The sequence below is a fragment of the Alosa sapidissima genome, chromosome 7, assembly GCF_018492685.1.
Source record: "Alosa sapidissima isolate fAloSap1 chromosome 7, fAloSap1.pri, whole genome shotgun sequence".
Taxonomy (NCBI): domain Eukaryota; kingdom Metazoa; phylum Chordata; class Actinopteri; order Clupeiformes; family Clupeidae; genus Alosa; species Alosa sapidissima.
Window position 1 is genome coordinate 26,909,051 of NC_055963.1, and position 15,375 is coordinate 26,924,425.

The window sequence follows — 15,375 nt, forward strand, 5'->3', positions numbered from 1 at the left end:
TTGGTCCTGATGATACCGGTTCTCTGTAATGACTGTATTATTGAGTAGGTACAGCATGATAAGAGGGCAATGGTTGCCGTTAACAATGACCTTTTGTAAAAAGAGTAAAACACGTAATGCGGAACTATAGACTCACAGTATTATAAATATGTATTAAAGTATCTATAATTTGACTTTACGGCAGCCAACAATCAATTCCAGAATTGGCCGGGCCCTCACACACTTGAGTAGCCATAGTTAGTGTTAGCTTCTCCACTGAGAACATCTGTTTACCAATAACACAGACAGTAACAAAGTGTAACACTACAGCCTTCGCACAAACAACTGTTTTTTTTATTTAGCTTGCCTGAATTATTTAAAAGGCTTCATTCCAATATTTATCCCCACTGATTTGTGTTTCTCTCTAACCAGGTCACTCAGAAAAGCATTGCAAGTATGAGCCAGTAGAGACATTGTTTTTATTACACTGAGTGTGCGCGTGTGTGTGTTTGTGTGGCTGCCTGTAGTCTGACCTCTGCTCGCTGCTTTCCTCTGAAACCAGGCCAAGCTCCCAGACCTGCAGCCCTTTCCCTCTCCTGGCGGCCAGTCCGTGACTGAGAAAGAGGAGTTGGTGTGGATGCCGGGGGTCAACGACTGTGATCTGCTCATGTACCTTAGGGCAGCCAGGTGAGTGTCTCCTTCTCCACCTGCTTCAGATGTTCATTAGGGGTATGCATATGAATAATATTGAAATATTCCAACAACCGACAGTGTTAACTGATTGTTCACATCGTTGATCGAACTGGTTATTCATGTTACAGTAGCAACACTGCTATTTTGAGGGTGCATTATCGGGTGCATTATCGAGAGCTTAAGGTGGATAGCCTCTGGTCTTTCCTGTATGTCACTTGCAACAAGTCTCTACAAACTCAGAGGGGTATTCATTAGACTGTGAATTCTGTGGTATCCTTTTCATTTCTCTGCATTGTGTAGGCTACACGTGTTACACAAAACAGAAACACAGAACAGTCTCAGATCCACTGTTAATTAGGATTGCAACATTCTAAATTAATTAACAGTGACAAGGTAGCATAAATTCTACTATATACTATAGCATACCATGGTAGCCTAACTTATGTGCTATGCTATGCTACACTATGCTACTGTAGTAGCACAGCTTCTACCATGATTCAATGCATTATAAAATGGCCAAAAAGGGATATTAGTATTGAATTATTATAAGTTACTATTCCAAACCCCTAATGTCCAGTCTCAGCTGCCCTTATGTGTTGGGAGTGCTAGAGGAAGCCATCCTTATCTATCTGAGGTGGCTAAAGCTTTAGTACTTGTATATTTTTTGGGCTTTTTATGCCTTTAACTAGATAGGATAGTGAAGATTGACAGGAAGTGAGTTAGAGAGAGAGTCTGGGTGGGATCCGGAAAGGACCACGGGGCGGGAATTGAACCCGGGTCGCCGGCGTACAGTGCAGGTGCCCCAGCCAGTCGCGCCACTGCTGGGGCCAGTACTTGTTAAATTAAGAGTGTTTCCGTTGTTTGAAGTTGTTTTGTTTTTTTGTCACTGTTGAAGTTGTTGTATGTGTACCTCTCTTTTACCGGAATTTCCCAACTATTAGCCATTGTTTATACATTGATTTTGCTAAATTTCTTCAGCTATGAGGGCGCAGTTAATATGGTATTAATAAGGTTTTGTTTTTTTTAACTTGGATAAAACACTGTCCTGCGGTTTATACACAATGCGGCTAATTCACAGGAAATGACTATAATTGATTCATTTGTGGTGTGTCTGTTTGTGTGTGCACAGGAGCATGGCAGCGTTTGCGGGGATGTGTGACGGAGGTTCCACAGAGGATGGCTGCCTAGCTGCTTCCAGAGACGACACCACACTCAATGCGCTAAACACTGTAAGAGGCACTTCTAAATTCTACACACACACACACACACACTCACAATGGCAAAAATGTACTTTCTAAATCACTCACCAAAAGTAATTACACTACACAACATGGTAGAGAGCAGCAGAAGGGTCTCTTTTTGAAGAAGTACACAGTGGCGAGAACTGTGTGAGGAGATCTGAGCCCACACGCAGATTTAAACTGTCTGGGGAATCACTGCAAAGTAATCAGTGCTCAGTGCTTCATAGGAACTGGCAGACTTGGATGAGGAGGAGGTGTCGGAAGAGGGGAAACAGTGTTGCCCTCCTATCATGAGCGCCCAGCCTCTCACACTCCCCGTCGCAGAGACACAAGCACCAGATGTCTGCTGTGTCAGAATGCGCCTCTTGACACAGGAGGCAAATGAAAGGCGCTACTAATTAGTGTTGCCTGCCCGGAAAACATGAATAAATATCAGGCAACAGATATAACGAGCCGTATTCACCCAGCCCCACCCGAGGAGTTCATGTGTGCCACATTCAGATAAGTCACAAGCAGCAGCAGAATCAAAAAACGCCCCCCACCCCACACACACACACGCCTTGAATTTGAGCTTGTCGGTTCAAAGTTCTGCTGGCTTCCCTCAGAAACGGCGCCTCTGAAAATGGAATGACAGGGCTGAGGAAATAACCCGCCACAAATGCGGTAGTCTTTCCACCAGGGATCTCAAAATGTCCGCCTCCAGTAACAAAAGGCAGCGGCCGCCCATCCGCCACTGGTCAGAGAGAGCTCCTCCTTTGGCTTTCCGCAGGTGTGATTTACCGCCCGTGTGCCAGAGAGGCATGGAGCGATTTGTTCCCCCTTTCACTGTGAAAGTGATCATCAGCCCGGGCAAACCCCAAAGCATAAATCTGGCCGCTGCAGATTTTTTTTTATTTTTTTTTTTTACTGTTAATATTCCTCCTCCTCCGCCTCTGTTGCAGCGATGGATTTACTGTTAATTGCTTTTAGCAAGTCAGATGCAGTATGCAGAGAGGGCCCTTGGAGCCTGCTAATGGCTTGCATAACAGGCCCGACCCGGTCTCCTGTAATCATCGTAAATTGAAGATGCTGCCTGTGTTATTGTTATGTGCTCTTTTATGGGAGAAGGCCCAGCGCTGACCCACTCATCACTTTAGCATAACGTTGCTCATATAAAGATTAATATCCAGGTTTATAGCTCAAAGGCCCTTATTAGGTAGGTCACTGGGGGTTGGTCTCTGGGGCTGTTGCTGAGTCCAGGGTTTGTCAAAAATAACTCTGTCCCCTTCTTTGAAGCCTGACGGGTCCGTACAGGTGTGGCATAAACACTCATCAAGTTTCAAGAGCAGGGGGCTCGCGCAATGATTGTGTTACTTGAAGGTATGCCTCAGCTGGAGGGGAAAAAGTAGATTCGTGGTGTTCTGGGCAGGCCGCAGGGTAGTTAATATACACGCTGGCGTTAAAGCCGCTGCGTGCTTCTGCCGTATTTGTTTAGAGAGGAGCTCATCGCCTGGCGTGTGATCAACACCTTATCCGGCAAGCCGATGAAATACGGCCTCGAGAAGGGTGTCAAGAATCCTGATACCGTTCTCTGCTGCTGCACAACACTCGTCCACCGCCCAAGTCGACAAACATCTAATATGGCCACACACACAGCAGCTATATGAAATAATAAGTTCATCTTTTGAAGTTTTACATCCACACTCTCTCTCTCGCCAGTCCCCCTCTCCTGGTTTCTAGTCCTCCAAATCGGCAAAAAAAAGATAATCATGGAACACCCCCCTGTTTCTTCAAACATGGCTTCCTTCTTCCTCCCCCATCCCCTTCTCTCATAATAATTTGACTGTGAAATGCAGTAGAAAAGAGCGAGATGCACATAAAAAGAAGTGGGCCAATTAAATTGGTCACAGCCAGGAGTGGTGCTGTATTTGAGAGGATTGAGCCACGGAGGCGCAGCGGCGGCCTCGCTGGGCTACCGCAGGCACCAGGAAGAATCATTTGCTCTGTAATGGATCGCTCGGGAGTTGAACTGTAAGGAAATTGCTTTAGCAGGACCCGACATCGTCGTTTTCTTCTTTTTTAATTTTTTTTTTTTTATTCTGACTCTGTGCATCTGCAAGCAAAGGAATTGCTGCGCTGGCAATTGTTTGTGTGGGAACAAGCCTGTTGCGCTGTTATCCGTGCAGATGCAAAGACTATTTCTGAAGGAGCCTTTGAGATTTTTCTGAAAACGCATGCTTTGGACACAACACTGGGTTTGAACTACTTCATCTTAGTGCATTGCGCAGTGTCTGTGTATTGGGGAAGTATAATAAACCTTACATACCCCAGTATGCCTAAGATACGATTAATGTGGATCCTGTGGTGTGGCAGACTGTGAATACATTTGCACCGCCACATTCTCAGGGAGCCTGAACATCTGCAATGTAAATCAGCAGAGCACAAACATTAATGCTGCCTTGCAGACGTCCACATTCCTCGCTGGAATTCTCTCTGATATCTCAGCTGCGTATGCCACATTAAAAGCACGACTGGCACCGAGATTGTAATCAAACAGCACATTCCTGACGGGCCAGACACGTCACCGTGTGTGCCAGTTGCAGAGTGGAAAGAGAAATGTTTAAATTTCAGTGCACATTCTTCCTCCGCCAACCCCCCTGGAGAGATTTAGGACTGATCAGGAATCAGTCCCCCTCGCCTCAGGATCGACACCTTAAGACACAGAGGCCAGAGGAGGCTGCAGACCCGTCCAGATCTCCAGACTGGCTTTGCTGAACAGTGCAGCGACAATTGCGGCACCTACTATCGGGGAGAAGAGGTGTAATTCACAGCCTTTTTAATGCACAGTGGGCCCCCGACAAGCAGAGAGAGCAGCTTAGATGGGTAGATGGGGCAAGGGGGATTGAGGGGTGACCGAGCAGGGTAGCGGTGGGGTGTCTAGTCTACATGGGGGTCCGACAGCTCACTGGCAGGTTAGATGAGGCACAGAGTAAAGAGAGAGAGAGAGAGAGAGAATGAAGCAGTCTTGCCTGTGAAGAATGGCAGGCTATGCTAATCCAGCCCTCTGCTGCCCTGCGGCACACTGACGCATGATGATGGCGATTTCTCTCCTCCGATTCTTTTTCTTCCCGCCTTCTATTGCTCCTCGCTCTCTCTCTCTCCAAACAAATGCAGCAGACACACGCCGAGCAAATGAACTAAGTGTGCCATAAATATGACATTTGCATTCAGATAGGAAAAGAGATGACTGCTGAATTAATGCTGTCTGCGGTTCAGCGTTTCTTGACCTTTCTAGCACACACCTAACCACACACACACACACACACACTTCATTTGCAATTCCAATACGTGTATTTGCCCCCCTCGTCAAAATTGGCCTCTGTTGTTTGACTACCTGCTTTCCCTCAGCAGCTGCCTCTGCTGAAGCGACTTAGACAGTGCTTTTATCCTAGAGCTGTTTGTTGTCATCGTGGTGTATCTCTGATTCAGTTTTTTCTCTTCATCTTGCCTTCTATTGTCTTCTCTCGTCGTGCCAGCACATAGAAGGCTAACGCTGTTTATGTACAAATCTTATAGTCGGCGCCAAATCTCTGCTTCCCATTGTCAACTGGTTGTAATCTGAACGCCGTCACTCGGATCACACACTCAGATCCACAGCATGGCCTCTCTTTGTCTCATTAGCGATACATTATTGCCGGCTCCAGTGAAATTGCGGTACTGCTTGGCCTAATTAAGCAAACGAGAGCGAGGGAAATAGATTTTCCTACAGAAGCGTCGTTTCACACATACAGTAGCTCGGCTCTGTTTAATTAGTTTCCCGTCAGAGATGGACAGCTTGTGAAAGCGTGACGGAGCGCTGCTGTAAAAACTTGCATGGTGGCGTACGGTGGATCCATACGGTATTAATGAGAGTGAGGGTCGGGGCCTTGCCTCTTTTTAGTTTTCCAGTGGCATGAGTCTGTACATCGCGTTCTGGGCTTAGCTGACGGAAGGGGAAGCCGAGGTTATTTTAGTTAAGCTGCCTGAGTCTGCTGCCTGCCACGTAGACCAGACTCTCGTTGCTTCCCGCTCTCTCTCACTCTTTCTTTCTTTTTTTCTTTCTTTTTCTTTCTCTCTCTCTCTCTCACTCTCACTTTCTTTCACTCTCTCTTTCTGGTTAATGGCTTTCAGATTCAGGGCCCAGCTGTCCAAACTCTGCTGCTCTTGACATATCGAAGGCTCACACACCCGCACACAAAGGAAAATCAAATAGCACCAGTTCCTCACTCTCCCTGACAAAACCCAAACGACACAAAAAATGTGGAAACTCAACCTTGCCTCCATACACGGAGATGCAGGACTTTAGTATAGCTTGTTGGCCTTGTTGGGTCGTTTTTTTTTTGTTTTTTTTAAGAGAACGTTTTAAAGGTGTATGCATGTTTTATATGTTCCTTTGCCTCTCTCTCCGCAGCTGCACGAGAGTAGTTACGACGCTGGGAAGGCCCTGCAGCGGCTGGTCAAGAAGCCTGTGCCCAAACTCATCGAGAAGTGTTGGTCAGAGGACGAAGTGGTAAGAAGCCAGAATATTTTTTTCTTTCTTTTGCAGGGTGGTTGGTGGACTAATGATTGGTTTGGAAAGTGTTTGGGTGGAGATGTATGTGTTTGTGTCTGCCCACACCCACACACCTTCATCCAAAACAGTGTGTGTGCATGTAGGTGTCTTCCAGTGCGTTTGTGAGTGTGTGTGTGTGTGTGCGTGCGTGTGTGTGTGTGTGTGTGCGCGCGCGCGCGCGTGTGTGTGTGTGTTCGCGTGTGTGTGTGTGTTCGTTCTGAACCTCTGCCCAGCAGCCGGCAGCAGTTTGCATTCTGTTCAGACAGGACTCCTCTAGGAGAGCAGGGCAGCTGCATCCTGTTTATGGTCTGCAGAACACATCTTCATCTGAATGATGGACTCTCAGATGACCAGCAAGAAACAAAACACACCAAGTGTTTTGTTTCTTGCTGGTCATCTGAGTAAACCTAAATAAAGCTTAAAAAGAAAATAGGGCCGGAAATTATGTGAAAATTGTTTCCTTTTGTGCAATTGGATTTTGAGTGTTATCCAGACTATAGGAACAAAGTTGTTTTCTTTATCCTGTCACAGTGGATCAGACTACAGACTAGTGACAAAAAGGCTGTGAACTCAAGGTCACGGTAAATGCAGGTTCCAAGCCCACCCAAACAGTGCCTCAGAAGTTTGCATTTTATCCCCACCCAGTTACTCATAAAAGTGAATTTGATTTTATTTCTCTTTGAATCAGAAACTGCCAATATTCCACTTGGCCTGCATGTCCTACAGTACTCTGCTCAACCACATGTATTTCAGTTAGAAACTATCTTGTTTTGTTGGGCCTTGGCAGATGCTAGTTCCTTTTGTCTGTGATGGTTAGCTATTGAATAGACATGTACATTGAGTTATCAGCAGGGAACAGCACAAATATCGTTCTAATCAACTGCGTGAGTTGAATTGAAATGTGTATTCCGTGTATGTTCCTTGTATGAATCTGCGATATAGCAGGTGGCATCTGGCATGTTGGCATTGCACGTGTCAGATGTTAAGGACTGAACTAGATTTGAGCTCCTGAGCCTCTGTACCGATGTGACAGGCACTTTGGATTAAACAGAACTCCAGGCCTCTCTGTCAGCAGCTAATCGAAACCGATTAAGGCCCCCGTCCTCATGCCCAACTGGTCATTAATTTTGTTTATTTATGGGCGATTGCTGAGGGCAGTCCACCAGCGCTGGCATTGTGATTGGTTGTTCTGTGACATGCTTGTCCCTGCATGCCACCAAATTCCACTGGCCAGGCAGCAGTCATCACACTCTCGTGTTTCGACACGCAGAAACAGGCAGGTCCAGAAAGTTCTGGTTTTATTAATCAGTACACCAGTACAGTACACTACACATTATTTTTTTTGTTTTATTTTTATATGAATGTCAACTAGTAATTTGTATCTCCTTAAAGCAGTAGATCACAGCTGTAGCAGAGAGAGAGTGGGTGAACTGAAGGCTTCTCTTCCATCAGGTTATATCTCTGATGTAACACTTTGCTCCTTTGAGCAGCTGGAGGGCCTAGTAACACACACACACACACACACACACATACCATGCCCAGTCAGTCAGGCCAGGCTGGTATAACCATGGACGGGGTGGCTGGGCCCCTGCTGATCTGATTTCAGCTTGTGCCTTTCCAGCCATGCTGCCTGGAGGGACAGGTGTAAATGTAGCCCTAACCTTCATGCAGAGAGCAGGCCTGCTGCACCTCATTTATTCATCACCCTTCCAACCCCCCACCTCATTCCTCTCGCTCTCTCTCTGCCACTTTCTATTCCTTTCCCTTCCTCTCATGCTCTCTCTCTCTCTCTCTCTCTCTCTCTCTCTCTCTCTCTCTCTCTCTCTCTCTCTCTCTCTCTCTCTCTCTCTCTCTCTCTCTCTCTCTCTCCATGCCACAGCATAGACCCCCTCCAGGCCCGTGGTCTCATTATTCCAGCTCTCTTCCTCAACTGCCTTTGGAGATGTGAGCGAAAGAGACAGTGACTGCCTCGGAGATGGCAGCATCATCTCATCTTCAGGGTCACTTGTCGCCCTCCTTCCCAGCCCCCCACACCGCCCCACTCCGCCCCACTCCCACCTCGCCCCCTGCTGCCTCCTACTTCTTTAGCCGGCAGCTATTTGGGCTCTGGTGTGGCTTTCAGCCCTTTATATATCGCTCCTTGCTTTTGTTTTACATTTATTTTACAGGGCACAGCTTCATCTTCACAGACCATTTTATACCAATCACAGCCAGTTGTGAAAGTCAATCTCAGAGTCAATCTGCAGTCATGCTTGACACTTTTGGCAAACTATGATACTTGTATGTTTTTAAATGGTCACAATAGGAAATCATTTATTTTAACATATATATATACACGTACAAGAAACACTTGTACATGCATTCTTTGCTATCCTACAAATATGTAAATGGGATGTTCATACTGTATATTCGCACACATGCTTTCCCATTTCATCAGACTGGCAGAGCATTCTAGAATGTTCTGCGCGTGGCTCCTTGTTGTGGCCAGGTGTGGAATCTGCTGCGTGCGCCACCACATGGCCCAGCCTGTGGAAGACGAGCCCAGCTTGTGCGTCTGCGCATGGCAGCTCAGCTCAGTCCTCTCAAGCCCCCCAGTGGTCAGCACGGTGCACTGCAGCTCTATCTGATTTATTTTCCTGCCCACCCAAAAAAAACACTCCACCCACCCACAGTCCACCGCCACCCCTCCCACACCCCACCCCCTCCAGCGAGGGAACAGCAGGGAGGGGGCCGCACAACACCAGTCGAGCGGATCGGAACATTCCAACATCAAAATCCCCCTCGCAAATCCGAGAGGTGGGTGGTTTAAAAGAGCTCTGGGCCTTGGAGACGTGCAGCCACCCACCCACCCACTTCAAAGTTGATTTAGTCTTTTATATCTCCCCTTCAACTGTCATCAAGTGCAACCGTTCAAAATCGTCTTTTGGTTGTATTTTCTTCATATACAAATCGGCATTGGCTTTGCAACCCATATTAAAAGAAGAAAAGACAAGCAAACAAGCAAAGCAGTGGCAGCATAGTGGCTTTTTGTATAGCAATCAGACTGTGGTGGCTCCTCAGTTGTGTGCTTTTTCAAAAGAATAATAAAGCGAAAAGGATTTCCTGTCACCTTTTGAGAGGGTTGGTGAGGGGGAAACTGCGGTTCATCGCATACCGTTACATGTTTTTTGGGCGGTTGAGGCCGTTTGAGAGGCGAAAAAGAAAGAAAGGAAAAAAAAAAGCGGCACTTGAAAGAGTTTGTCATCAGCTCGACTTGCGGACTGCACCCAGCAGTCGTGCTCATCAATAAGTCATGTGTGCCTGCGTGGCTATGGAGCGCTCTTGCGTGTGTGTTACTTAATGTGTGTGTAATGTGCAACAGCGAAGACGTGGCTGTCTGTGTGGTGTACTCGTCTGTGGTCGGCCGAGGTTGAAGTGTGTCATTACTGAGCCGCTAACCTCCCCATACACACCACCCCACCACCCTCATGTCTGTTCTTGTTTGTTTCTCCAACCCTGGCGGATGTGTGTAATATCTTTCTCTCCTCTCTCTCTCTCTCTCTCTCTCTCGCTCTCTCTCTCTCTCTCTCTCTCTCTCTCTCTCTCTCTCTGGCCAGTTCTCCTCAGGAAATGGCAGGTCAGGTTTAAAAAAGAGGTCAAGTGCACTGATTCCACAATCTCAGTCCCAGTCGAGATATTTAAAGGGGAGAAAGATTGAGCAAGCAGTGTGTTTGTGTTTGTGTGTGTTGAGTGGACTCTGGGGGTTGTGATCTCGTTGACACCATCTCTCATGTCCCCCGCCTGTGTGATCTCAACCAGTTCTGCAGCTTTTAACAATTACCGCTTGAGCAGGAAGTGTGCGTTCATCATCACAATGGACCTTTTTGAGCCTTCTCTCTTGCCCTACGCTCCCTGTTACAATAGCACTCTGTTCAGCAGCCGGGGGAAGAAGGAGTGAGTGAACGAGAGAGAGAGAGAGAGAGGGAGGAGGGAGGGAGAGAAAATCGGGGGAAAGAGCCAGCTCTCTGGAACAATTTCTGACAGAGAGAAGCCTGTTGTTTCTGCAGCGTGCCTGCTGGTTTGGTAGCACTGTTGCCACCTCCCCCCCCCAACACTACCCACGCTCCCCCACCCCTCTCCGCCTCGCTCTGCTCCGCTTGCTCAGCCCCTCCCGCTCCGGCCCCCATCGCCTAGCAACGGAGAGCTGGAGCCTTGCTGGCAGGGGCCGAGCGATCGGGAGAGCAGATTGGTGGATGATTTATTAGCTGGGCTCGTGGAGCAGTGAGCTCAGGCAGCTGAAATGGAGCCTTAAACTGGAGCCGACATGCAGCCAGGCAGGCAGGCAGGGATGGAGGGAGGGAGGGAGGGGAAAAGACAGAAGAAGGGAGGGAAGGCGCGGAGGAGGGAGGGGAAAAAGAGACAGAGCCTGCCGAGCAGATAGGCAGGCAGTGTAAATATTACAGTAGGGGGAACGTAATTAGCGTGACATAATCAGGGCACTAACACGGCCCGCGCTAGCAGGTGTAATTGATTTTGGTCCCAGCGGTGCGGAAAGGAGACCCCCACATTATGAGAACTTCTTCAGCTTGTCCAGTGATACGAAAGATGTGTGTTTTTAAGTGTGACTGTTATCAAATCAGCACTGCATAACCGCAGATAGTGTGTATGCGTATGCGTGTGTGTGTGTGTGTGTATATGTCTATTATATACTTCAGGTGAGGATGTAGTGTAGAGAGCATTTTAACATTGTAAAAGGCTTTTAGTGTTCTAGCTGTGTGTTGTGCAGCTCTGTGGTGCTGACTCTGTGTTGGGGCAGTGTGTGATGGCCCTGCTGGAGTGTGTGTCAGTGATGTGAGCGGGGCCGTGGTGTTTCCTGTGGTCAGCTCTGGTTTCCCCTGCTGGCCGGCTCCCACCGAGTAGGGGGACCCGTGGGTCAGGGAGCCGCCGCGTTTGGGACTCCGCTGCCAAGAGGCGGTCAACCCCACTGGTCAGACGGAGAGTTGACCGATCCTCTAGGGCCAACGGTCAAACTCACAAACACGCTCGAGTTCTTTTGGAGCGCTCTCCCTCACAGACAGACACAGAATCTGGTTGAAGGTCTAGTGGCCTGGTGCATGTTATATGCCATTTGAAAAGGTTATATGAGTAAAGTTTCTACTTTAATCATGCAAATAGTATATGTATGTCGTTTTTGTTTTTTTAATCCTGTCAATGATCACAGTCTCTACAGTCTGATGCACTAGATATTCTTCAGCTCATAGGCCGTTCAAAATCAAACCATTTGACGACTTGTGATCTTGAGTGCCTTTCATCCTCTCCACTCGGTGGCAGCTGGCCACTGGGGTCGAGCGTGAGGCTGATGGACGCTGTTTTCATGGAGACGGCTGAGGGACGCTGTTTTCATGGAGACGGCTCCATCTGCTGGCTCAGCCGCCTTACCTCCCAGCCACAGAAAACCCAACTCTGTGTGTGTGTCTGTGCTGCTCATCTGGAGCTCTGTTTCTCTGCCCTAGACACGTTGTTTAGAGCCGTGACCCAGTATCACTGTGAGAACAGCAACTGAGTGATGTGCAGTGTTGAGGCGGTGTTACAAGCATGTTCAAAGCCCCCTGGGCAATTTAGCCTGAAATTTGCCGTATTAGGTTTTTAATTTGCTGTGATTTACGTGATCTCTTTGAAGAGGAAATCTTGTTAAAAGTGCTGAACCAAATGGAGGCAGAATAAAAAGGAAGAGGAAACCCTCCCCCCCCCTTTCTCTCTTTCTTTTTCTCTCTGCTCTCGCTCACCACGCTTACCACAGATTGTTCCTTTAAAAAGCCATTTGTAAACAGTCGGCTGGTTACATAAGCGGTACATACTGTATGCGCTAGAGGGGGGTTGGTGGCTCCGTGTAGGCCGAGAGTGTGTCTACGTGTGTGTGTGTGGAGAGAGGAGGGGGACTCCATGTCTGGTTTTGTATCTTGCTTGTCTCCGATGCGCGAGTCCAAGATATCTGAGCGGAGAATTGTCCCTGCCTTTCCTCACTCTGAGCTTGTACGGTTGTTGGAATAGATGATGTTGTAGTGGATACCGAAAACATTAAGTTAACAGAAAAAAAAAGTAACAAAAAAAAAAAAAAAATTACAGACTGCTTGTTATTTATTTGTCCATGGTAGGCAAACTACCAGAGAATATTAGGGGTTGATGTATTGAAAATGTGGTGCTGTGTGTGTTTACACGAGACATTTAAATCCAGCGCTTGGTGCACATGCTCAGTTAGACCTCCCTGGAGTGCAATTGTGGAGCGTGAGTGTGTGTTTCGTCAGAGGCACACGCTGGAAACCATGCTCCGCTCCGCTCCGCTCCACTCCGCCTTTTGCACTGTGCCCTCGACCAGAGGCTCTCTAGCAGAAAGATCACATGTAAAGCCTTCCCCTTTGTAGTGGAGGAGCAGAGAGTGACAAGCTATTTCTTGCTTGTTAAAAAAAACACACACGCAGAAACACAAAAACAAGCAAAGCCGTACATTTTCTGGGAGACTTTTGTGTGGATTTGCTCCACGATTTTGCCCTCTTCTTTGCCCTCCCTCCGGAGGCCAGCTGGTAGCTTTCTGGGGCTGTGCCCCCGCCGGACTTTGCCTGCCTTGTTGCCGGAGTTAGTTCTACAGGGAGCGATTGCTGAGATTGCCGAGGAGCGGAGCGGGGGCTTGCCGCTGGAACAAGAAAGTAAATCAGTCGTTCGTCTGCTTCGCTGCCTGTGAATGTTTCCAGCCTTCACCCTCCGCTACTCTTGAAGGGATTGAAAGGCGTTGTGTTTTTACATGTGGTAAACGTTCTTTTTTTCCACCCTTGCCTCTATTTCTCTTCCGGAATATCTGTGTGTTTTTGGTGTTGTATTTTTCTCCTCTCAAATGAGTTTTACTTGTGGAAGTTAGGTAACTGAATATTTTATGTTTATGGCTGTTTGTATTGCTGTTCTGTCGTTCTCCTGTTGTTGTTGTAGCCAGAGGTTTCTGTTTTGGTAACGTTTAGTTTTGGGTTATATTTTTTAAGTATGTTGAAGCAGAAAGATATTTTTAGTAGTTCAAGCAGGATTTTAAGCTGGTGCTGATGTCTGCATGTGGTCTGTGTGTGTGTGTGAGAGAGAGAGATCAAGTGAGTGAGTGTAAGAGAGGGGACAGCTGAACGGCGAAATGTCTGCGTGCTTCTGTGGAAGTTGCTGAAGTTTTTCAGTTGTTGGCTTTGAACTTGGTGTGCCGCGCCACTCTCTGATATGCATATCTGCTCCCGTTGAACTTCCATTTCATGCTAAACTGCCATTATGTGTGGCCTCGGTGCCGGGGCCGTTTGATCTCCCCTTAGATTCCTGCTTTTGTTGTCATTTCCTCTGCAGTTTGTCCGTCTGGGTAGCCCTGAGTATTGTGCTGTGTTGGGCTTGTGTTGTGTTGTGTTGTGCTGGTGCTGTGCTCTTTTGCTTTCCAGCTCAAAGGCTTAAAAACGATCGGAGCGCTGAGGTTTTCAGATTAGCATCAAAACGTTTGTTTTTCTTCCCTCGCACAGTGGTTATCGGTGCGGTGTAGTTAGAGGTGCTGACATAGTGTAACTTGATTTCTCTGTACTGCTACTGATATTTTTGTTATTTTTTCAGTTGCTGTTTTCGCCTAATTCGTTTTTGTTTTTGTCACTTTCTCCACAGAAACGGTTCATTAAAGGACTGAGACAGTACGGCAAAAACTTCTTCAGGATTCGGAAAGACCTACTTCCCAACAAGGAAACGGTAAGCATTTTTCCCCTTCATTAGAAAAATGTTTATGACTTCTTCTCCCGTTCCACCAAGAGACATTCATTCATTTTCTTTGGCCTTTTCTTTTTCCATTTTTATTTGAGCTGGCAGGGTGATTGTCCATATCAGAATTTCAGCAAGTGTGCATTTGTCAGTTTTGATGTTTTTAAAATATTTTTGGATTATTTGTTGGTCACTTTAGTTATAGTTTTTCATTCTTTTATGTAGCATGTCAAAGTAAGACATTTATGCACTAGTGTGTGATACACGCATGGAGAGAGATGACACATGCACACACACACACACACACCCACACACACACACACACACACACACACACACACCCACGCACACACACACACACAAACAAAAAGGGGAGGGGGAAGCAAAGCACATTTCATCATGCATCACATTTATCAGTTTGTCTGCAGGTCAGATCCCTGAAGGCTTATTCATGAACATTGTGATTCTCTACTAAACACCAGAGCTGTCATTTTTTTCTGCTCACGGAAAAAAAGCCCCACTCTGCAAATGCCCCATAACATGTCCCAGAGCACATGTTAGTACAGATATTTAAAAGCTAAAAGACATTCATTAGCTCCACAACAACCGCAGATGGGTAGAGTAAAACTAATATATTTACAATTAAATATTAACATGGCAGCTGTGTTTCTGAGCAGACTTTACATTGCAATATATGTGCAAACAAAAGTTGTCAAGAAAATGGGACACTGTTCTCAGCTGCAATTTTGACATTTAATTTTTACCTAAGGGACAAGGAGTGACATGACTTTAGGAATGAGAGTGGTTTGTCATTTGAAGTAACAGTAATTACTCGTTTGGACTTTATGCAAGCTAGTTATTCATTATTAGGTTTCACTAAGTAGCCTGCTACCAAGGTAAAAAAGGAAAACCCCAGTTGTGTTTAATTTTAGAAGAGTGGTATTAAATAATGTAGGTTTTCACTCACTCACTTTACTTTTATATTCCTTTCCTACATTTAAGTTTCTGAGATATTTCCACTGTCCTGGAAAAGTCTGAAAAGGATTTGACTGCGAACCTAACTCTTTCTTCAGCTTTGTCTAGTTTAGGTTTTTCCAGTTTTTATCACCTGTCAAAGCTGAATGTACACACGTAACTTGTTGAAAGGGA

The 15,375-nt window shown here is 46.6% G+C and overlaps 1 protein-coding gene across 12 annotated transcripts in view; it reads left to right on the top strand.

Moving 5' to 3' along the window:
- rerea (arginine-glutamic acid dipeptide (RE) repeats a) overlaps positions 1-15,375 on the top strand; it is a 55,303-nt gene that overhangs the window by 16,449 nt on the left and 23,479 nt on the right. For 10 of the 12 annotated variants that reach the window (XR_006032740.1, XM_042097426.1, XM_042097427.1 and 7 more), the window contains 4 exons: positions 542-666; positions 1,802-1,901; positions 6,343-6,441; positions 14,137-14,217. Coding sequence is in view for 9 of the 12 variants with exons in the window: in XM_042097426.1 (XP_041953360.1) it covers positions 542-666; positions 1,802-1,901; positions 6,343-6,441; positions 14,137-14,217 (405 nt within the window). In the remaining 3 variants the exon portion in view is untranslated. The other 2 variants (XM_042097435.1, XM_042097434.1) reach the window with 2 other exon arrangements.